Source organism: Blennius ocellaris (genome assembly GCF_963422515.1).
Source record: "Blennius ocellaris genome assembly, chromosome: 24".
Lineage (NCBI taxonomy): Eukaryota > Metazoa > Chordata > Actinopteri > Blenniiformes > Blenniidae > Blennius > Blennius ocellaris.
Window position 1 is genome coordinate 9292290 of NC_137673.1, and position 24496 is coordinate 9316785.

The 24496-nt window shown below is 42.0% G+C and overlaps 2 protein-coding genes across 2 annotated transcripts; one reads left to right on the forward strand and one right to left on the reverse strand.

Moving 5' to 3' along the window:
- Positions 1 to 535: 535 nt before the first annotated feature.
- On the forward strand, positions 536 to 9115 carry desmb (desmin b; the record flags this gene model as incomplete). The annotated part of the gene is made up of 9 exons (XM_080519839.1): positions 536 to 1128; positions 5003 to 5063; positions 5150 to 5245; positions 6089 to 6250; positions 7547 to 7672; positions 7758 to 7978; positions 8169 to 8212; positions 8430 to 8518; positions 9074 to 9115. 9 exons carry the CDS (start codon positions 536 to 538, stop codon positions 9113 to 9115), a joined length of 1434 nt encoding a protein of 477 aa, XP_080375965.1.
- A 2726-nt stretch (positions 9116 to 11841) lies between these two features.
- Positions 11842 to 14921, reverse strand: tmem198ab (transmembrane protein 198ab; the record flags this gene model as incomplete). Its single annotated transcript, XM_080519842.1, has 4 exons — positions 14676 to 14921; positions 13213 to 13794; positions 12107 to 12303; positions 11842 to 11994 (listed from the first exon to the last, which is right to left on the reverse strand). The coding sequence occupies exons 1-4, from the start codon at positions 14830 to 14832 to the stop codon at positions 11842 to 11844; spliced, it is 1089 nt and encodes a 362-aa protein (XP_080375968.1). The 5' UTR covers positions 14833 to 14921.
- Between the last annotated feature and the right edge of the window lie 9575 nt (positions 14922 to 24496).

The following is a 24496-nucleotide window of genomic DNA, read 5'->3' on the forward strand; positions in this document are numbered from 1 at the left end:
ATAGATAGATAGATAGATAGATAGATAGATAGATAGATAGATAGATAGATAGATAGATAGATAGATAGATAGATAGATAGATAGATAGATAGATAGATAGATGGATGGATGGATGGATGGATGGATGGATGGATGGATGGATGGATGGATGGATGGATGGACGGATGGATAGACGACGGACGGATGGACGGATGGACGGATAGATGGATAGACGGATAGATGGATGGATGGATGGATAGATGGATATATGGATATATGGATAGATGGATAGATGGATAGATAGATAGATAGATAGATAGACTGCAAGAGGGAAAAGGTCAACTAGATAGGTCAAGAGTGACGAAGAGGGGAAAGAGGGAGGAGGGAAGAGAGGAATCTGAAGAGAAGTCATGAGAGAGGGAGGGAGAGAGAGAGAGAGAGAGAGAGAGAGTGAAGGAAGGTGGGGGCAGTCCACAGGGAGGAGGGGGTAACTACAAATATCCGAGGGCAGCAGGTTCCCCCTCAGTGCTCCTCTGAGCGGCGTCCTCCTCCAGCCATGACCTCCTTCAGCTCCTCCGCTCAGTCCGCCTCCTCCTACCGCCGCGCCTTCGGCCACGGCGCCTACGCCTCGCCCTCCCTGAACCGCGCCTTCCTGGGCCACGGCGGCCACGGCGGCGGCGGCAGCGGCAGCGGCAGCCACGTCACCTCCAGGGTGTATGAAGTGAGCCGCTCCAGCTCGGCGCCGGCCTACCGCGTCTCCTCCGGCCACTACGGCCGGCCGGCGGCCGCCTCCAGGGCCTCGGCCGGCCGCTGCTACGCCGGCATGGGCGAGACGCTGGACTTCAACCTGGCGGAGGCCCTCAACCAGGAGTTCCTGACCACGAGGACCAACGAGAAGGCCGAGCTGCAGCACCTGAACGACCGCTTCGCCAGCTACATCGAGAAGGTGCGCTTCCTGGAGCAGCAGAACCAGGCGCTGGCCGTGGAGGTGGAGCGGCTGCGGGGCCGCGAGCCCACGCGCATCGCCGACCTGTACGAGGAGGAGCTGGGCGAGCTGAGGAGGCAGGTGGAGGTCCTGACCAATCAGAGGTCGCGCGTGGAGGTGGAGCGGGACAACCTGGTGGACGACCTGGACAAGCTCAAGCTCAGGTGGGAGGAGAGGGAACGCTTGGCCGAGAGAAAATAAGCAAAATCAGCCAAATTTTTTTTTAAATAACTCGGAAATTATTTAAAAAAAACAGGTAAGAAATTCAAAATAACCAGAAAGCGACTGAAGGTGAGCATAAATTAAATTAAATTAACAAAAAATACATACATATGACTAATAAGAGGCTGAACGCAAAAGAAACCAACAAAAAAAGAAGTGTATTCTGCCTTATTTTATATTTTATCTTGCTTTTCTACTTATTATATTCCATCCTGTGTGGAGTAACGCTCAAAAGGAATTGCCCTTTGGAATTAATAAAATATTTGTATTCAATTTCATTCCAAATAGTCTCAATAGTACGGAAAAGAACAGAAAGAAAAGTGACCAAAAAACGTCTCAGAACATTAAAATAAGGAGAAAGTGTCTCAAGATAAGCATAAATTGAAGTAAAACAACACGAAAAAATTACCAGGAAAAAAACCCTACAAATTTAAGTCTGTCTTATTTGATATTTTAGCTTTTGTATTGAGTTGAGTCCATTTCATGCATTGTGGAGCGACATTGTAAAGGGATTTCTGTTTCAGATTCATAAAAACATTCTATTCTATTCTAGTCTCTGTTGTCTCAAAAGTACCACAGATGAGCAAAAAAGTTACTAAGAAAGTAAAAAACGACTCCTAAGAAACGGAAAATAAGAAAATGTCTTAACATAAACATAAATTGAAGTAAAATAACAAAAAAAAGAAGAAAAATTAACAATAAGAGGCTCAAAGTAAGACAGAGACTTAAAAACATGCAAAATGTGCAAAAAAAACCCAACTACACACCTCAACACGACATTAATGACATAAAAAAACTAGGAAAATACCACAAAAACAATATTTAAAAACAGGTAGAGATTGAAACTGTTGAAATATAGAGAAAACAAGGATTTATTGATATTCAACTTTAAGTTCATGTACTCGTCAGCTCTTTATCCTAACTAGTAGAACAACGGTCTTACTAGTATTCTCCTTTCTACTACTAGAAGTGACACTTTTGGTCTACAAGTACACAATCAAACAAACCCACTAGTAGTACTAGTAAGGTATGTTCTATACTACTATCAAGGCTCAAAATGTCTACTAATTGTACTAGTGGACATTTTGGGCCTCACTACTAGTAAAAGCCAGGTCTAAAATACTAGTAGTAATACAAGCAATACTACTAGTGGTTACATTTGGATTTCACGGGGAGTACAATATTTTCGCTCTCACTAGTAGTACCAGTCAGGTCAAAAACACCTCACTAGTAGTACTAGTAAAGTAAAAAAAAGACAAAAAACCTCACTAGTAGTACTTGTAAGGTAAAGTATATAAAAAAAACACCTCACTAGCAGTACTAGTAAGGACATTGGACCGTACTAGTAGTGATGTCAAAAAGATAGATAGTATTACTCGTAGGAACTTTACAAGTTTTTTGGTATTACTGATAATGTAAATAAAACATCTTACTAGTACTACTCGCAATGTAAAAAAATATCTTACTACTATTCCTAATAATGTAAAAACATCTTACTAGTATTACTGGTCATGTAAAAAGATATCTTACTAGTACTACTAATAGTGTAAAAACATTTTACTAGTATTGCTGGTAATGTAAAAAAAAATCTTACTAGTATTACTAGTAATGTAAAAAGATATCTTACTAGTACTACCAATAATGTAAAAACATCTTACTGGTAATACTAGTAATGTAAAAAGATACCTTTCTGGTACTACTAATAATGTAAAAACATATTATGAATATTACTGGTAATGTAAAAAGATACCTTACTAGTACTACTAATAATGTAAAAACATCTTACTGGTATTACTCGTAATGTAAAAAGATATCTTACTAGTACTACTAATAATGTAAAAACATCTTACTAGTATTGCTGGTAATGTAAAATGATCTTACTAGTATTACTAGTAATGTAAAAAGATACCTTACTAGTACTACTAATAATGTAAAAACATCTTATGAATATTACTGGTAATGTAAAAATGATCTTACTAGTATTACTAGTAATGTAAAAAGATACCTTACTAGTACTACTAATAATGTAAAAACATCTTATGAATATGACTGGTAATGTAAAAATGATCTTACTAGTATTACTAGTAATGTAAAAATATACCTTCCTAGCACTACTAATAATGTAAAAACATCTTATGAATATTACTGGTAATGTAAAATGATATTACTAGTATTACTAGTAATGTAAAAAGATACGTTACTAGTACTACTAATAGTGCAAAAACACATGAGTATTACTGGTAATGTAAAAAACATCTTACTAGTTTAATTGGCTGGTCGGTAGTGGTACTAGTGAGGTCAAAAAGATGCACTAGTATTACTTGCAGACATTTTGACACTTACTAGCACTACTAGTAACATTAAAAAAAACATTATTTTGCACTACTAGCAGTCCAGAAAGAAGAAAAAGAATACTAGAAGAGAAAGTCATTCCACTAGTGACTGAAATGTCTTATTGGTACACGGACCAATAAGAAATTGGTATTTAATGAATGTTTAAATGGATTTCCACACACACAACTCAAGGTGTGTCAAAACTGCTGATTCATGCATGAAATGAAAATGGATCGACGAGGACAAATACACTGAACAGTCAAACTCAAGTTTAGTGAGAACCTGCACTGCGAGTTGCTCGTTCTCTATATAAGGAGAGGAAAGTCCTCGCGCACATCTGGACGACCTGCAATGATCTGGCCTTTGTCCTGCGGTTTACGTTCGAAGTGCCGCTTCAATAAAGACCCAGAGACACGATGCTGCTACTGAAACTTTTACAGGGAGTTTTCTCTGACAGGGACATAAAAATGGAAGCTGTGGTTGGGAATTGTTCCAGCTGTTGTTTTATTCACTGCACCATTTTCCCCCCTCGTCCTATTAACTTGATTTAAAGACATTTTTGGGGCTTAAAAAGTGCATTAGGAGGAAGATTACGGCAGCGTCTGGTTTAAATGCAAAGCATTTCTTTTTCAAAACAACGTGTAATTGATTTTTCTCTCTGTATTTTATCTTTACGGTAACATTTTATTCTTGTTTTTAAGAAAGCCGCAAACTTTAATTATATGGGAATTAAAAATTCCACACATATTTTACTGGGCTATTACTGCTTAAAATGTTTTTCTTTAGCAAAGAATGAGCTGTTGACCATCTATAAAATTATAATTATTCAATAAATTCCACCAGGAAAATGCTTAATTCTACATAACACATATGTTGTGTTCAGCCTCTAATTTGCAGTTTTGAGTTTTTGGGTCAGTCAAATGATTTTATAGTCATTTTCATTTAATTGAAACTAAACTAAACTAAACTAAACTAAACTAAACTAAACTAAAATAAACTAAACTAAAATAAAATAAAATAAAATAAAATAAAATAAAATAATAATTTGAAATGCAATTTTAATAAATTCTCAAATCAAATCAAATTAGATTAAATTTAATTAAAAAATAATAATTAGAAATGCAATTTTAATAAAAAAATTTATTAAATTAAATTAAATTGAAAGAATAATAATTAGAAATGCAATTTTAATACATTCTCAAATTAAATTAAATTAAATTAGATTAGATTAAATTAAAATAATTTAAATATTATAATTAGAAATGCAATTTTAATAAGAAATTAAATTAAATTAAATTAAATTAAATTAAATTAAATTAGATTAAATTAAATTAAATTGAAAGAATAATAATTAGAAATGCAATTTAAAAAACAAAATTAAAATAAATTGCATTGAATTGAATTCAATTGAATTGAATTGAATTGAATTACATTATTTATTAAAATAGGATTTCAAATTATAATTTTTCTACTATTCTCCAGACTCCAGGAGGAGATGATCCAAAAAGAGGAAGCAGAGAGCAACCTGGCTGCATTCAGAGCGGTACGTCCATCTCCGCCAGCCTCTCGTTGTACTTCATACCGTTTTCGTGTTGCTGGATATCTGACACGCCCACCAAACCGTTGCAGGATGTGGACGCGGCCACTCTGGCCCGTCTGGACCTGGAGAGACGCATCGAGACGCTGCAGGAGGAGATCGTCTTCCTGAAGAAGATCCATGAAGAGGTTTGCTCCTCCTCCTCCTCCTCCTCCTCCTCCTCCTCCTCCTCTCTGTTACAAAATCACTGCAAGTTCCATGACATGCATACAGAACAAATGAAATAAGTCATTTTATGTTTTTTTGTGCACAAAAAAACACCTGAACTCAATCAACCTTTTTGAGTAATTTGTTGTACTTGAATAGCAGAACGAAACACTATGATTTCATCTTTGAATTTGTTTGGATGCGTTACAGTCTGTGTCTCTTGTTCTGCAGTTGGTCCGACTGTTTGTCTCCCAGCATCTGCTGTTACATCTGTGTGTGTGTGTGTGTGTGACAGAGAGAGAGAGAGAGCTGGCAAATGAAAGGTTTGAGGAAGGGTACAGTTTCACTCACAAACACACTCAAAGCTTGTCTGCTGGCAGGAGGCCTGAGCTCTGAAATCTCCCCGCAGCAGATGTACGGCTAAAATTACTCGTTGACGTCCATGTCGCTCAACAGCAGCATTTGTGTGTGTGTGTGTGTGTGTGTGTTTGTGTGTGTGTGTTTGTTCAAGGCCTAGACACACTGAAGCAAAAATATGTGATCACACAAGACGATACTTAAAATGCTTCAAAACGTCACATCACACATGCCTGACTAAAGTTTAAAGTTGGAAATCGAAGACATCGTTCAGTCCGATTTCTATCCGATTGTCATTATTTGCACATACACACATGTATAAACACACACACACACACACAAAGCTAATCCCTCGAATGTCATCCCGGCTCTGCAGACAAATGCACACACACACACATGTACACACGTGGATCTCTAACCTTGGCGTAATGGAAGTACAACCTCAGATCTGGTTCCTCCCCCTGCAGGAGATCCGCGAGCTGCAGACCCAGATGCAGGAGAGCCAGGTCCAGATCCAGATGGACATGTCCAAGCCCGACCTGACGGCGGCCCTGCGGGACATCAGAGCTCAGTACGAGGGCATCGCCGCCAAGAACATCGCTGAGGCGGAAGATTGGTACAAATCCAAGGTGAACCGGAGAGAGATTGACTGAATACAGTGAGAAAAGAATTCAGGATCCCTGCTGGAGAGTAAAGTGAAGCTCAATGACAGTTTCTTTCAGACGGTGCAGCAATGAGGAAAGGCAGACACTAGTAGATTCTTGACTCTCACACTAAGTCATGATGCTGCCTCCGCCACGTATTCAATGGGGAACTATGCCAGGCTCTGAGGAACTTGTTCCGACAACCCTAACCCACTAACCCTAACCCACTAAACCTAACCCCGTAACCCTAACCCACTAACCCTAACCCACTAACCCACTAACTCTAACCCCTTAACATTTCCTAAGACAAAAACCCTAATTCCTAACCCAAACCTTAACCCTGATTCCTAATCCCAACCCAAAAAACTGACCATGACTCCTAACCCTTACTTCCTCAACACTGACTCCTAACCCCCTAACCACTGACCATGACTCCTAACCCTTACTTCCTTAACACTAACTCCTAACCCCCTAAACACTGACCATGACTCCTAACCCTTACTTCCTTAACACTGACTCCTAACCCCCTAAACACTGACCATGACTCCTAACCCTTACTTCCTTAACACTAACTCCTAACCCCCTAAACACTGACCATGACTCCTAACCCTTACTTCCTTAACACTGACTCCTAACCCCCTAAACTCTGACCATGACTCCTAACCCTTACTTCCTTAACACTGACTCCTAACCCCTTAAACTCTGACCATGACTCCTAACCCTTACTTCCTTAACACTGACTCCTAACCCCCTAAACTCTGACCATGACTCCTAACCCTTACTTCCTTAACACTGACTCCTAACCCCTTAAACTCTGACCATGACTCCTAACCCTTACTTCCTTAACACTGACTCCTATCCCCCTAAAAACTGACCATGACTCCTAACCCCCTAAACACTGACTCCTAACCCCCGAAACTCTGACCATAACCCCGATTCCTAAAGTCAATCCTCAACACTAACTCCTCCCCCTTACCCCAACACAAAAACCCTGACCCCAACCTCTGACCCCTGGCTCCTAAACCTTACCTCAACCCTAAACACTGACCACGACTGCTAACCTTAACCATGACTCCTAACCCCTGACCCCTGACCATAACCCTGGCCCCCAACCCTCTAACCCTAAACCTAACCTAACCCTGAACTATATGACATTTGACCCTATCTGTGTAACATTATAAGCCCATTGTGAGCACATCTAGAAGGCTCTCAGGATGCCTCTTGAAGTCACCCCATCAAATGGACTTGGATAAGCCTGACCTTTGAGCGTCACCGCTGCAGGTTTCCGACCTGAACCAGGCCGTGAGCAAGAACAACGAGGCGCTGAAGCAGGCCCGCCAGGACACCATGGAGTTCAGACACCAGATCCAGTCCTACACCTGCGAGATCGACTCCCTCAAGGGCACCGTACGTCTCACACCCGGCCGACAGAGATCAAACTCTCTCGGAGCTCGGGTTTCACGCGGGCCTCTCTGTCTCTCCCCGAACCAAGAACGAGTCCCTGATGAGGCAGATGCGAGACATGGAGGACCGTCACGGGCGCGAGGCCGGGGGCTTCCAGGACACCATCGCCCGGCTGGAGGCGGAGATCGCCAATATGAAGGACGAGATGGCGCGCCACCTGCGCGAGTACCAGGACCTGCTCAACATCAAGATGGCGCTGGACGTGGAGATCGCCACCTACAGGAAGCTGCTGGAAGGAGAGGAGAGCAGGTGAGTGGAGACGCTGGAAGAGTAGTGCAAGTTGGAGGCAAAAGCAGTTTTAAATCATTGGATTCAAATAGAACGTATGATGCAACTCAGCTTGAAATACTCTTTACATTATTGGATAAATGTGATCTTTAGATTCATGCCTCCAACCATGGCAACGTAAATCACAAAATTTTTCCCCTCGTCTTTGCAGGATTGCTTTACCTGTGCAGAGCTACTCCACCCTGAGTTACAGAGGTATGATGAACACACCTGCCGGTACCTGAATGCACCACCAGATGGCGCAAATTGTTTCAATCAATAGTAAAGAATCCAGTTCCTACCCTCGTTTCATTACATAATCTATACCTGGCGTGTTACGGGTGTGCGAGATTAAAGTAAACACATACGTTCTACGGAGGCTCGGTCCAAATTGAGGCTGAACTTGGAGTTTCCTCTCCCTGTGTTGGAGCAGAGACCAGTCCTGAACACCAGCAGCGCTCCTCTGAGACGCATTCCAAGAAGACCGTCCTTATCAAGACCATCGAGACCCGCGACGGAGAGGTACGCAAAACAAACAAACAAATGTAGCAGCCGATATAGAACATCATGCAACTTCAACAGCGATCAAATCTTTTTCAGTTTGGTTTTAGTTCCCCCCCCCCCCCCAACTTGACCCCCAGTGACCTTTTATCCAACCCATTGATTAGTTAAATCCCCCTCATTTGTGAACCTAAACTAATGGGCTGTATTGATTCAGACTGCGTCAGCGAGCACTTTGAGTTAATCCCGCTCCAAAAAAGACAAAGGGCTTCTGATCCCCCCCCCCGTCGTCGTCGTCAAAGTTCTCGGCTACGTCCTTGGTTGACGTCCCACCTCCAGTGGAAAAAGTGTTCCAGCCGCAGCTTCCCGGGAAAACACACGTGTCAGGCGTGTCCCGACAACATGGGAATGTCATTTCAATCTCCTCAAATTCCAGTGCCCTCACTCACAATCATCTTACTTTCCCCATCAAAAGTATATATATATATATATATATATATATATAAAAATCTAAATGCAAACATATTTGACTATTTAACATATCATCTAACCAGGCGGTGTGTTTCTCTCTTCCAGGTGGTCAGCGAGTCCACGCAGCACCAACAGGACGTCATGTAACCAACCTGGAGAAGATAAGAACAAAAAACAACGAAAAAACAGAAGTACAGGAAACACAAATAAAACCAAGCAAAGGGACTTTTGAAACTCTTCATTTTGCCCTTTTAAAAAAAAACCCAAACCCTAACCTTTTTATTATAAGGATTTATGTTAGTGCAGATTTTTTTGAGCTTCCAATGTGACACACGCACCTACATAGGTGAAGATGGGTAGAGTTACTGTTTTGCAAGTTGAAGGTCGCTGGAAATGTGTCGTTTGTCTGCAATCGAGCACTTTTGCATCTCATTTGTCAGGAATCAAACTGAAAAGGGCAGAAAGACGGCGTTCTTCTCCTGTGGTGGTTGGAAGTGTCACGGGGCGAGCCGGCATGTGTTTGCTCGTCAACAGAAACGACACGGAGGAGATGGAAGATATTAAATAGAGATGAGGGGAAAGATAAGTGTTGGGTTATGTGAGGTCCAGAAGCAGAAAAGGAGGAGGAGGAGGAGGAAGCATTTCAAGAAAAGAGATTCGACGAGACGACTCGATTGTTTACAGGCCCGAGGAAAAACATGCTTTAATAATAATAATTGTCATAATTCAGTTTATAAAAAGCATGGAGTTACTGGCCTACAGTGACGACATTGCACTCTCCTTTACAGCAATAAATAAAAATCAGCAAATAAATACATCCCACTGGAAATAAACAATTAAAGAGTCCTAAGAAAAGAAATTATTAAATTATCAAATGGTGAAAATTAAACTCCAAAAAAAAAAAAAAAAGAAGAAAAGTTGGTAAGTGCTGTGTTTTATGTACAAATTTCACATCGATGCACATGGAGGGGTGGAGGTGGAGTTCATGCACTTCAGCGGAATTTAAAAAGTACCAGACACCCCCCCACACACACACGCCTTCCTTTTAAAAAGGTAACAACAGTTAGAAAGTATTCACATTTTCACTTGTTGACCGCCCCACCCCCAAAAAAAATGAATTAAAAGTTACACAAAGAAAGTGAATGCACATGATGGAAGGAGTTGGTCTAAGTACAAGTCGTTATGGCCACTAGTTGACACGCTTCACTCGCTCTGGTGAGCCGTATGAACACTGGCACCGCGGCTTCCGGGAGGCACCCAGATTTATTTTTAAAATTTAGACCTTTGCTGCTTTCTGAGCCACGTTCCCATAGTTAACCTTTTGAAATGAGTCTGAAACCCGGTCAGGGGGCGTTTCCTGGCCTCCGACAAGGTGTTCTCTTAACTAACCCATTCCGAATTACTAGTGCAACGGTCTGAAACCCGTGGCTCTCTGGAACGCTCACAAAGTTATTTATTTAAAGTCATTTTCAAAAGGACTTTAAACTAAAAGGCCCATTGAAATGGTGTAAATGGGTAAAAATAAATGGCTGAAACTGTTTAAAAAAAACAAAAAAAAACGTGAAATGACTAGGATATGTAAACGAAAAAAATGGAGGGGGCAAGGGAACGACTGAAAACTGCTTAGAAAGAGCCAGCATTGTTTAAAATGGCAAAAATGTAAAAAAAAAAAAGTTGAAACTCTAAAATCAGGTCAAAAAATATCAATTGTCTAAAAAAGGCTAAAATCAGGTCCACAAACAGCTAAAGATGTAATGACATGTTCACCATCCTAAACTGTAATTGAAACTTCAAGCAATGCAACAGTTTATCTTCATTTATCAAAACTGCATATGAAAATGTATTCATTTTAAAAGTCAAGCGTGTGTCAGTTCAATTCCATTTGTTGGAAACATGACTAAAAGAAGGTTGCAGAGCCTTGTAGTAGTGAGTTCAAACCGGTGAAATTCAACAAATGTGTTTTCCAGCACCGAAAATCTCCGACCAAAAAAAAAGGTGCCAGTGTCAATATGGCTTTTGCTTATTCGGCGAAAAAGTGAATCCCTCCCCCTTTGCATCCAGGCATCTGTGAAGCCAACGAGCCCATTCATCTCCGTCACGCTTTAAAACCCTGCTTGTTGTAGCTCGGCGGTGGCTACACCCCCCCCCCTTACCTGAAAGAGCCTCACATTTTATGCAAGAAAAACAAAAACAAAAACAAAAAGAAAGAAAAAGCCACTGATGGGAGATCTGCCAGCAACCCCCCTCCTGATGCCGAGGAGGGGCAAGGCACCCGTTGAAACAGATTCCCGGGCCTTTTCGGGGGGGGGGGAAGCAGTTTGACGCTTGAAGTAGTGTTTTTGTTTTGTTGTTGTTGTTGTTGTTGTTGTCCAGCACCGAGGGTGACGAAGGAGTTTCCCCCTCTTCGGAAGCGACGTCGTCTTCGGGTGTGTTTTGTCGCCTGTGTTAGAACCTGAGGTGGGTTTCCGTGGAAAGCGCGATCCCTGATCGTGGACTTGACGGGGTCGGAGGCTGGGTCTGTTGTTTGGGAGGGAGGGGGGGGGGGGGGTTGCCGCGGCAACCCTTGTGTGAGATCAGTGCCTGCATGCAATTTGTGCATTTTAAAAAAACAAAACGGTGACGTCACGAAGAGAGCCGAACTCCGTCGCCCCAAAGTTGATCCGGTAAAGGGTTAACCGTGTTTGCATGATGTGGAACTCCAGCACTCAAAAACCCAGGCTTTTTGTTTGTTGTTGTTGTTGTTGTTTTTTTGCATTGAAACCCAGCGGCGGTTCGTTCTAGCGCAGGCGGGACTGTCGCCGTGTCGTCTCTCCCTGGTTTTGGCGGCGCCTCTTTTCCCGCCCTCCGGCAGGTTTTCGCAAAGGGGACGGACGTCACACCCGTAGCGACGGCCCCGCCGCCGCGGTGAGCGGCGTCGTGGAGCCGCAGTCGTAGCCCACGTCCACCACGGCGTGCGGGCCGCCCGCCAGCCGGCCGGGGAACGGCTGCTCCTGCACCTGCCGCTCCCGGAAACTCTGGATGTAGCTCTGCGAGGGGAGACATTTAACAAACAAATAAAAAAAAACAAAGAACGATTAGAACGTTTGAAAGAAGCGACCGGTAGGCTCGTTCGGAGCGGCGGACGGCGAGGCTGCTCACGGGCGAGAGGACGTCCGTGTCGTAGCGGCGGATGGGGTTGGGCTTGCGGCGGTAGGCGGGCTCGGCGTGGAGCTGCTTGGCCTGGTGGTGGGCGGAGCCGGCGGGCGGCTGCTTCTTCTTCTTCTTGTTGCGGTAGCGGTCGTCCCGCTGGCGGATCCGCATCACCTGCATCCTCCTCTGCTGCCGGCTGATGATCACTGAGGAGGTCAGAGGTCAGAGGTCAGGGTGTGGGCCGATTCATGACGACGTTTTTCGGACACTTCACTGGATCTTGCACCATAAAGTATCGTTAAAATGGGCTTCATGTTGAGATTAACAGCCACTTTCTGTAATAATTGTTTACTTTTTGTGAAAACAGACATTTTTATAAACCATATTCGCCACAACAATAAAGAAAAACTTTACATTTAAAGGTTATTATGGCACTATTTCACTGGTTTAGATGAAATCAGACTGTTCACTCATATCAAAGAGTCAAACGACTCAAACCCAGATTATAATTTCCACGTAGTTTTAGTGTTCCGTTTATTCCCAAACTTATTTTTAATGAGGAATTATCGAATTTCCTTTTTGACTCTTTAACTGTCTTTATTGCCTTTTAAATGCTATTTTTCATGTTTAAATAAATTATTATTGTCATTATTATGGGCGAATCATTTACACAGTTGTTTCATTACGAAGTAGAAATGAACTTCAAATTCAACAGGAAAGTATTAATATTCAAGTCTTAGCTTTACCAAAGTAATAATTTTTTTTTTTTTTTAATATGTCAAATAATTGTCTAATCAGATTAGAATTTATTTAACCTATTTCATTATCACATGTTTTGATTTGTAAAATTCTTAAATACTTAATAGTAGTCGAAGTTTTGTCACGTTTTAAAAGGACCATTAATTCAATGCAGCTAAAATAATGCTGGTATTCTTTAACATATACATATGGATTACTATTCCTTGTATATAAATGCATGGCATCAAACAAATACAAGTAAATTATCGATGAAAGAAGTGAAACTTGGTCCATGCGTGCATGAAATGAGTATTGGAATAAGCACACGGACTAACTTCAAGCGCGGCCATCTTGTGTTTTGGCGCCTGGTGTCTCACCCTTGGTGTGGGAGTATCCCTCGGCGGTCACCTTCCACTGGATGACGACGCCCAGCAGGGTGAGGGCGGGCCACACGCCCAGCACCACCCACGTCAGCCAGCACACGGGCTTGGCCGTCTCCGCCTTGATCCGCTCGTACATGTACAGCACGAGGGCGAAGAGCTCCACAAAGTAGTCCAGCGCCACGGTGATGACCGCCGCCCCGAACGCCGCCGTGGACAGCGTGGTGAAGAGGCGCTGCCACTGCAGCGTGAGCACGGCGAACAGCATGCCCAGGCCCAGCAGCACGCCCAGCGGCACCCAGACGGAGCGCGGCGGGCTGTCGGACAGCTCCTCCATGCCCACCAGGGTGGCCACGGCCACCAGCAGGCCCAGCAGCAGGCCCACCATGAAGAGGCCCACGCTGCGCACCAGCATGGTGACCAGGCCGCAGAGCGTCCCGATGCCCAGGCCGATGCCCACCGAGGCCTCCACGCTCAGCTGGGTGTCCAGCACGCGCTCCTTGTAGCACAGCATGAAGATGACCACCGAGCCGAACATCAGGCCCGTCAGGAACATCACGGCTTTGAAGCAGCGGTAGCCTGGAGGGGGAGAGAAGACGTCACCTTCCGACTCGGTTCACTCGTTTGGTTTGGGTTTTTGTTTTTTAACCAGAGCCGAGCTGCACGTTTTGGGGTGGGGGGGGGTAATCGCGGAAGTAAATAAGAAACACGGCTCATTGATAGGTCAAGACGTTCCGCTGCTTTAGCCCATGGTGGCTAGGCTAGTTAGCTCGTGGCTAATAGGTGGCCACAACCAGCAAGGCTATATCTCGCCTTCGGAATCGATATCGACGAGTCTTCCTCCCTACTACTGCACGTCAGCCTGCAAGATATTTTCCAACTTCGTCCTTCAGCGTCGGCCTCTTCCGACTCGGTTCACTCATTTGTTTTTTTACCAGAGCCGAGCTGTACGTTTTGGGGGTGTTATCGCGGAAGTAAATATGAAACACGGCTCACTGATTGATCCAGAAGTTCCGCTGCTTTAGCCCATGGTGGCTAGGCTAGTTAGCTTGTGGCTAATAGGTGGCCACAACTGGCAAGGCTATATCACGCCTTCGGAATCGATATCGACGAGTCTTCCTCCCTACTACTGCACGTCAGGCCGCAAGATATTTTCCAACTTCGTCCTTCAGCGTCGGCTCTTCCGACTCGATTCGCTTCGTTTGTTTACTACCCATAATTCACTGCGCTCTACGTCACACCGCCTTGCCAGAAAGTCCAAAAATGGACCAGCGTCCGCTTGTTGGATTTGGATCGGAGGTCAGGGGAACGTTCAAAGACGACAAACCTAAACCGACGTATCCAGGAAAGTGTTGGGGAGGAGAACTCTGGTCCGGATCAAACGGGGGAAATGTGAACGGACCGCGGACGCGCGGGGTCGATTTCGCGCGCCTTTTAACGACGTGGAAACACAAACTGACCGAAGAAGCAGTAGATGATGCCGAAGAGGCAGCACATGGAGCAGACCACCGAGGGCACCACCTTGTAGCGACCGCGGGCGTCCTCGCAGCCGTCCAGCCGCTCCGGGATCTGCTCCTGGTCGGGCTGGGCCAGCAGCGTCTCCAGGGTGGTCGCCATGGTGATACGGGGGAGGAGGAGACGAGGAGGAGCAGGAGGAGGTGGAGGTGGGGGGGGGGATCAGGTGGGAGGCGAGGGGCAAGGGAGGTTATGGAGCGCTGCCCAGGTGGGAGGTTTTACCTGTGAAGAGGTCACAAAAAGCAACATTTAGCGAAAGGAGCCACCAGCTGGTGTTCTCACCTATCCATTAAATTTTATTCTTAAAATGTATTACAACAATAAAAAAGAGCTCAATCTTTCTGAAATCATGAGACTTTTTTTTAGGGAAAAAAGTAATTCCCCGAACAAGTTCCCCCCCCCTCCACCATTTCTTAATAATGAGGGTTTTTAAATTGAGGAAAAGCCATCATTTTGTAGAAGATCTCAGTTTTGGTCACATGCAGACCACAGCAGTTCTTTTTAGATAAAATAGATCTTACGAACTTGGCAGCACAAATAAATACAAAGCACACTTTGTTGTCTTCTCTGAATGAAACGTGTGCAAAAAAAAAAAAAAAAGGGCCGGTGCAACTCAAGCCAATGAGTTAAATCATGAAAATCCACCGGGGATCATCCAAAGGATCAACGTCTCTGCCAGCAAACCGAAGCGACCCTGTTAATAAAGTGGCTTTTCAGATCTGCTGCAGCGATGAGACAGATTTTGTTCGCCGCGCTCACACACATACACACACATACACACAGTTTGGCATCCCCCGATGGCGGAAACGGCAGATAATAATAGCTCGGATAACAGCGGGTGTTCGGGCTTGGCGGACGAGGGCAATCAAAAAAAAAAACTCTCACTGTGTCGGATCATGAGGCATTTAAGGGGAACAAGGAGAAGATGTATGTAACACGACCTCAGGGCCAATCCAGAGCCTGAAGACACTTACGACACACATCTGATAAATGCTCATATTGTGCTGGATCCATTAAAAAAAACAACTAATTTCCAAGTTTAAGTTGGACAGTTTTTATTCAAAATTCTTTGTAATAAAGTCAACTTTATTTATATAGCACCAAATACAACAACAGTCATTCCTAGGTGCTTTTAAAACAGAAAATAATGTAATAATTTTAGCCATTTTTAACATAAAGTCAATACTGTAATAAGTCTAGACTTTTCTAAATGTAATAAGGCCAATAATATCTATAATATAATTGCCAGATAATAAAATATCGGCAATAACTCTATAAGATTTGATGTTATTGAATGTTTTATATATAAATATAATGAAATTTAAAAAGCAATAGTGTAATATGATATACATTAACATTTTCCAATCCAGTATACTAATATATATATTATACCGCTTAACATGATATCTTATTAGTTTATTGGAAAATTACTGTTGCTATAATTATAGCATTATAAAAGTCTGTTCAAAATGAAATAACTGCAACCTTAAGCCCTCAGGAAACTACAGGTGTAGTACAGTTACACAGGTTGCTATGAATGAAAGTTCCTCACATGCGACTGACAGTGGTAAGACGACAGCGAGACAAAAACAAGCAAGTCAAATCATTAAGATGGAGTGAATTAAAGAAAACAAAGTCAAAGCACAAACACTGAACACAGGCGAGACAATAAGTCGTTACAAAAAAAAAAAGCTGAAATCACCTCAAATGTCCCCATACTTGTCGGCTTTCTGCAAAAATGTGAAAACTCCTCGTCTTCATCCTCCTCGTCTTCAGTCTGCCAGCTGCCTCAGCTCTGTCCTCGACCTCCCCGTCTCTTTTCTTCCTGCCACCTCATCTGTATTCCAGTAAAGACCTCGGGTGAAACGGCTGCTAAATAAATCCGCCTCGACTTTCCCCTTCTTTATTTGCTGCTTTGATTTAAAAAAAAAAAGAGAGAGAGTCTCCTCCTCCGGTTTTTTACCGCCTGCCGGCAGCCAGGGTTCCTACTTGACCTCGCCTCGTCTCTCACCTGGTTTCCCTCTGCCTTTCTTTGTCCTCGCTCGTCCCGCTTCACCCCTCGTCCCTCTGTTTGACTCACTCAACCAACAACACATCCATAATCCCAAAGTGACACCGCTAAATGACGCATACATCGTGCTTTCTTTTATGCAAATGTACAAACCGAACGTAAATAAAAGCAATGATTTCCCTCTCCTCTTTCACCTCCTTCCCACGCCTCCTCCATCTCTCTCTCTCTCTCTCTCTCTCCCCCCTCGGGCCGTTTCCCTCCATCTCTGGGCGACTCTCCGTCCGACTGCACAGGGTTTCTGGGTCAGAGGTGCTTATGCAACTCCTGTCTGGGGAACTTCACTCTCATATTCATGAGCTTCTTTTGTGTCCTTTTCGGTTTTCTCCTCTCAGCGCCGTTCGACTTCACCTCCTCCTCCTGCCACGCCTTTCGCTTCAGCCATTTCTCACTCTCCAGGTAGTGGCCTCCCCCCGGGGGAGGAGGTGGTTGACGTCAGGGTGAGGAAGCAAAACCGCACTGGGATAACGTTTTGCATTGAAAACTTTAACATATGCAGCTCTTTGGTTTGTGACTGGTGAACTTCAACAAATTGGAAAACATTACCTCAAAAAGTTCCAAAACTCTTCTGAATGATGAGACGATTGAAAAGAGCTGTTCATCAATTTTTAACACTGTGTCTCAAATATATTGTTATTTCTTATTGTAAGCAGTGTTTTGTTTTTTTAACAGAGTTGAGACATTACGGAGGCCCAGTACGGCTAACGCCGCGACACATTAAGAAGCCACAACATAACAACAGGAAGCCACGACACAACACTAAAAGGCTACAACGCAACATTAAAAAGCTACAACGCAACATTAAAACACTACAATGCAACATTAAAACACTACAATGCAACAACGCAACATTAAAAAGCTACAACGCAACCTTAAAATGTTACAACGCAACATTAAAAAGCTACAACGCAACCTTAAAACGTTACAATGCATCATTAGAAAGCTACACCACCACAGCAAAAAGCTACAACGCAACATTAAAACACCAGAATGCAACATTAAAACACTACAACGCAACATTAAAACACTACAATGTAACATTAAAAAGCTACAATGCAACATTAAAAAGCTACAATGCAACATTAAAAAGCTACAACGCAACAGCAAAAAGCTACAACGCAACATTAAAACACTACAATGCAACATTAAAACACTACAATGCAACAACGCAACATTAAAACGCTACAACGCAACATTAAAACACTACAACGCAACATTAAAACACTACAATGCAACATTAAAAAACTACAATGCAGCATTAAAACACTACAATGCAACATTAAAAATCTACAATGCAACATTAAAACACTACAATGCAGCATTAAAACACTACAATGCAACAACGCAACATTAAAAAGCTACAACGCAACATTAAAACACTACAACGCAACATTAAAAAGCTACAATGCAACATTAAAAAGCTACAATGCAGCATTAAAACACTACAATGCAACATTAAAACGCTACAACGCAACATTAAAACACTACAACGCAACATTAAAAAGCTACAATGCAACATTAAAAAGCTACAATGCAGCATTAAAACACTACAATGCAACATTAAAAAGCTACAATGCAACATTAAAACGCTACAATGCAACATTAAAAAGCTACAACGCAACCTTAAAACGTTACAACGCAACATTAAAAAGCTACACCACCACAGCAAAAATCTACAACGCAACATTAAAACATTACAATGCAACATTAAAACACTACAATGCAACAACGCAACATTAAAAAGCTACAACGCAACATTAAAACACTACAATGCAACATTAAAACACTACAATGCAACATTAAAAAGCTACAACGCAACATTAAAACATTACAACGCAACATTAAAAAGCTACAACGCAACATTAAAACACTACAATGCAACATTAAAAAGCTACAACGCAACATTAAAACACTATAATGCAACATTAAAAAGCTACAACGCAACAATAAAAAGCAATGTGCTGTTGTGTTTTGTTTTTTGTTGTTGCGTTGTGTCAGTTGCCCATCTGGGCCACCATACAAAGTGGGTGTGATTCAATCCAGTGCGACACAACATGATGTTTGTACCTAGAATTATGTGTAAATAAACAACTCCGGTTCACTTTAAATGACTAAGAAAAGCAACTGACTGAATGCAGTGGATTATTTATGCCTTTCTTATAAATCCTATGAATAATGTAGAATATATTCAACATAGAAACAACAACCAAACAACAAAAGAAAAAAAAAAACCATGAGATGACCTTTTCTCTCATCAGTCTGAACTGTAATTATTTTGTATTTTACATCTTTTTTGGAAAGTCAGCAACAAGCTACTGGAGTTTAACTCCCTGCACAAAAATACATATATAATGTACATTAACTCAAAAAGTGTCAAATGTCAAAATGTGTCAAAGTCCAAACAATTACAGAGATTTGACTCCATTTTTGTCCGTAAAAAACTTCAAATAGACATTTAAAAAACCATATTGGTGTTAAATAAATAATATAATAACTACAACAAAGGCATGGGGGGGGGGTTAAAATGAAAAAGAATCCGGACAGACTCTGCTGTGAGCCAGTGTCTGAGACGGAGTCCTCAAGTGAACTCCTCACAAAAACAACCCAAAAAAACTGCAGAGGTATAAAGATGTGACGACAGAAGAGGTGAACCAAGGTTTCTGGATGTTTTATGGATAAATTTATGCAGAAACTGTTACGATGTCGAGGTGAAAACTGTCTCTCTCTTTTTTTTTCTTTTCACCTTTTTTGCCTTCAGCAAAGTGAAACTTTGCCGCCCAGAGTGACCTCACAGCTTATATATTGAGAACAATGCAGCAGATTTGAGGGCACGAAATGTAAGGAAAATAATAATGGTTTGTTTAGTTAGGATGAATTTAACCATTCTGACATAAATTACAGGGGGGGGGGGTGTGTTTGGTGCTGATTTGTTTGTTTGTTTGTTTGTTTTTTCTAAAAGAGAACTGCAGTTCATTTGCATTTGAATGGAGTCGTAATGGAAACGAGTCAAGAGGAAGGAGGCAAGGCATAGAAGTGCAATAAAGCCTCAGCAATCCAAAAAAAAAAAAAAAAGACTTTGGACTAATTCTCTCACTGGGTCTCACAAAGCTTACACACACACACACACACACACACACACACACACACACTGAATGAACTGACATACATGTCCTGCCCACTTTTTTTTTATCCCCATTTTTCATCCAAACATGTCATATTAATAATCATCTTTCGGCAGAGGATTAGCAGGTCACTACAGCGTTGACCCTCAACTGTCTGTGTGTGTGTGTGTGTGTGTGTGTGTGTGTGTGTGTGTGTACTAAGCCATGTACTGCAGATGAAAACGTGCAGGTTTCCTGTTTGCAGACAGGATCATCCTCTGGAAATAAACACGGTGAAAACAAATGACAGGAGTTTCTTCTTCTGTGGCGGCGGCGACAACACAGCCACCCCCCCCCCCCCCCCACCCCACCCCCACCCCCAACCCCAACCCCTCTCCCTCCTCAACTTCCTGTCTGTTGCCACGACGACGGGAGGATGCTGACAGACAGCCGGCAGTCCTTCCCGGTCCGAAAGCCTGACCAATGGAGGAGCAGCTTAAACTCCCATAGCAACAGTGTGGGAGCCAATCAATGGGCCTGTCTGTTTACTCTCCATTTGTTCCTATACGTATGTGTGTGTGTGCGTGTGTGTTACTCGCGTTGAGGAGACATCAATCTCTCCACAAAGTCAGCGAGTCGGGTGCTCGACCTCAGTCCGAGGACAGAAAGCGAGCCGCCGCCGCCGCCGCATCAATCATGACACTGCACTCATGGCGAGGTTCATCACTGCCAGCCAAGTGATGGAAACACAAGGAATCAACACCGTTTTCCAGTGTTGATTAACGGGCAGGACATGCGTGCATGCAAAACAAACTCGTGTGTTGGTTTTCTTTCACCCCAGACGCACCCGGCGCAGTCCGTCACACACACATTCACGTCTTCAGTGCAACTCGGGACGCACCGCTTTGCAAAGAAAACTGCTGCTGGGTAATAATAGATACGTTTTCTTTCTTTGGGCCAATTCCAGCTATTCTGGTTGTTTTAGCTATATTACGTTATTTAGCCGTTCTGAGCGTATTGGACAACCCCCCCCCGGTCAACCAAGACACGGAGGAGGCGGGGGTTTATCCGGGTTTCAAAACGTTTGCCGCGTCGAGTCGGCGGCAGCCAGACACACTGACACAGATGTGCAGGCTGGAAAACGAAGCCGCCTTCATGAATAAAGAAAACAAAGAGTCTATTAATACGCGGAGCGGCCCGGACGCCGCCTGAATGGAGAACCTCCAGCTCAGCTCCTGTTAAAGATTGATGCATTGTGAATTATTTGTTATTGTGTTTTTGCGACAGTTCTGTAGGGGAGGGAGAAGAAAAAAAAAAAAGGGCCTGCACTGCCGTTTTCGTATGTTTACTATCAAATTCATAAATCGGAGGATCGCAAACATCTCCCGGACCTTAGAACAATACATAAGAATATGAAACGAAGAGGAGAAGCTATTGAATCATTCAAAACACTTTCTGTTTGATAGTCAGATTTGCTGGGTGGGCGGAGGTTTTACAACCCTTCAACTGATGAAATCCGTCCTTGACGCATTTATTTTGACCACATTTAGAAGAAAAGCCCACGAAAACACGGGAGACGGGACAAATCCTGATGGATTGGTATAAACCAGAGATCTGCAACCTCTTTAGTGACTCCACAAAGAAAGAAATAAACACTTCAATCTCATTTTCTGAATAATTTGAAACTTTGGCTAAAAAGGGCTTAAAATAGGCACAATTGGGGAAAAAAAAACAGGCTAAATGGCTATAACAATGAGAAATGTGTGAAAAAGCTGCTAAAACAGCTTAAAAAAAAACAACAAAAAAAAAACTATTGTCGCAGAAAAAAGCTTAAATATGTGGGAAAACACACACGACTTGAAAACATACAGACAGACGAACAAATAAAATTGTCCAAAATAGCTAAAATATCAGAATTGTCTTTAAAAAAAAACAAATGCCAAAAACAATCCCAAATTGTCAATTGCAATGCAAACTTGTAATGCAAACTATATAAATGCAACATAAGATAGACACACAAACATATATATATATATATATATATACATATATATATATATAAAAATATCCACACCCATAAACTTTAAAAGCCATGTTGGGCCTCGTTTTAAAGGAGATGAATAATAAAGAAAGATGCATATATATATTTGTCAAAAATGACTAAAACTCCCATGCAGTTTGCTGCTTTATGGTTTCTAGTATTAAAAACTGCTGCTCCCAATGCAAACTGGCCCAACGGTCGACGGCGTCGCGTGACGAGATTCCGACAAAATAACAAACGAGTGAAGAAACAAACGGCGCGTGCCGCAGTGGTGACTCACGCCGAGGACGATGCCAAACAGCGGAATGAGTGTTTCGTGGGCCTGTTGATGCTCCTTAAAGTTAAAAAAACAACAACAAAAAACACGTCAGTCCAACTTCTGGTTGAAGAAGCAACTCAAACTGAACTAAATAAAAAAATGTGTCAGGAGCCGCAAAACATGAAGATTCTCTAAAATTTAACTTGCATTCTTAAAGTGTCAAAGGTACAATTTAGATCTGTTCTTCTCTGTATTAGAGATATTTTTCTCCGTGTATTTTCTAGCTTTAGCTGTTTTTTTTTTTTTTTTTATCTTGCCTATTTTATCCACTTTATAGCTATTTAACGATTTAAAGCCATGCTGTACGTTTCATAGTGGTCAGAGCAGTTTAAAGCCCTATTTCCCAAAACATTTCTTTTTCTGAAGAAAAAACCCTTCTGTTCTAGCAATTTTATTTATTTCAGTTTATCCAATTGTGCTGCAGTTATTCACATATGTATTTAAATATATCCATCTACAGTGGCGCTGAATGTCGCAGACCAACGATCTAATTAATTATCTGAACCGGTTTCTGAAACTAATCCACATGCGTGGCTTAATCACCTCGAGTCCTTCCCACTCAAGAGTCCTTCGTCTTTACTCCGCGGCGATAACGCACAGCGATTTATTGAATTCAGTGATCTGGTAGCATGAGACCCTGAAAGGTAAAAAAAAAAAAAAAAAAAAACCCGGTTGAGTGAAAATAAGAGTGAAGGAAGGAGAGAAGGGAAAACAAAACAAAACAAAAAAAAAAAAACCACGGGTGGCCTTCCCACCATGTTGTGTTGCATAACAGCCTCGTAATGTATTACTCACTCCACCTCGGGTCCCTTCCAGATTTGCGTTGGCAAAGCTTTCCCATGATTCATAGTGGGGAAAAGAAAAAAAACCAAAAAATACCAACAGACAAACGACGTCGAAACAGGTGCAACATGGGAGGACAAACAACAACAAAAAAACACTGATCCCATTCACAAAAAAAACATTTTATCTGCAAGATCAGAATAAATGAGCGAAGATGTAGGTCAAATATCTGCTATTTGTAGGATTACTGAATCCCGAGACAGCGTTCTCTGTCGTTGTACTGCTTTGAACTGGATGACCGATACGCAACAGACCAAGTTCAAGCATATTAGAAGAGACTTTAATATCCTGCTACTTCCTGCAACTAGAATTCCCAGATCATTCATGGCACTTTATTCCAATAGGTTGCATGAAATTCTCCATTTTATCTTATAAACTGGTCTATAGTATCCTGGTAATTCTGTTTAAATCTGCTTCAAATGTGCTAGTTCTGAGGTTGTGTCGTGATCTCCTTTTTTTCTGGATAAATAAAGGCTAAAAAAATGTAAACAATAAAATACCTGGAAAAAAAAAACAACCAGATAGGAGAGAAATAAGAAAATGGAAAAAAAAAAAAAAAATTAAAAAGAAATCTGAAAATGAAAAAATAGAAACAATAAAATACCTGGGGAAAAAATAAATAAAAAATACCAGAAAGGAGAAAAATAAGAAAATGGCAAAAATAAAAAATATGAAATACCTGGAAAATTAAAAAAAACAAAAAAACAAAAAGAAATCTGAAAATGAAAAAAATAGAAACAATAAAATACCTGGAAAAAAAAATAATCTGAAAAATGAAAAAATAAAAATACCTGGGGAAAAAAAAAAAAAAAAAAACTACCACAAAGGAGAGAAATCTGAAAATTTAAAAATTTTAAACAATAAAATACCCCGAAAATTTAAAAAAATAAAACTACCAGAAAGGCGAGAAATATGAAAATGAAATGCAGCGACTTGTACGATATAACTATCCTATCACAAACTTGATCCGCCAAACCTCAGAAACACAGAAACATTGAATAAAGTTAACGTTTCCATGTAGAAACACTCCATAACAATCTGGACATGCTGTATTACAGATGATTTTGGCAGTAAATCAGACTAAATAAGGTAAAAACCGAGTGGAGGTTGATGTGAAAACACAATAAAGTTAAATGAGAAAACCCCGACGTATCCGACTTGCCTCGCATCCGGAGTTTAACTGACAAAGCGGCCGAGAGCGCGTCTCCATCCTGTGAGATCTGCCCGTCCGGCCACATGTTCTCATTCACAGCTCCTCTCCGCTGCTCGCCGACGTCTGAATGCCGGCGCTTCAGCGATGCACACAGAGCCCTTCTCTGTCTCACGGTGTTGTTGGCGAGCCGTCCGCGGTAACAGGCTGCTGTGGAGAGCTGCCAGCGACGCGGCCCCGTCCA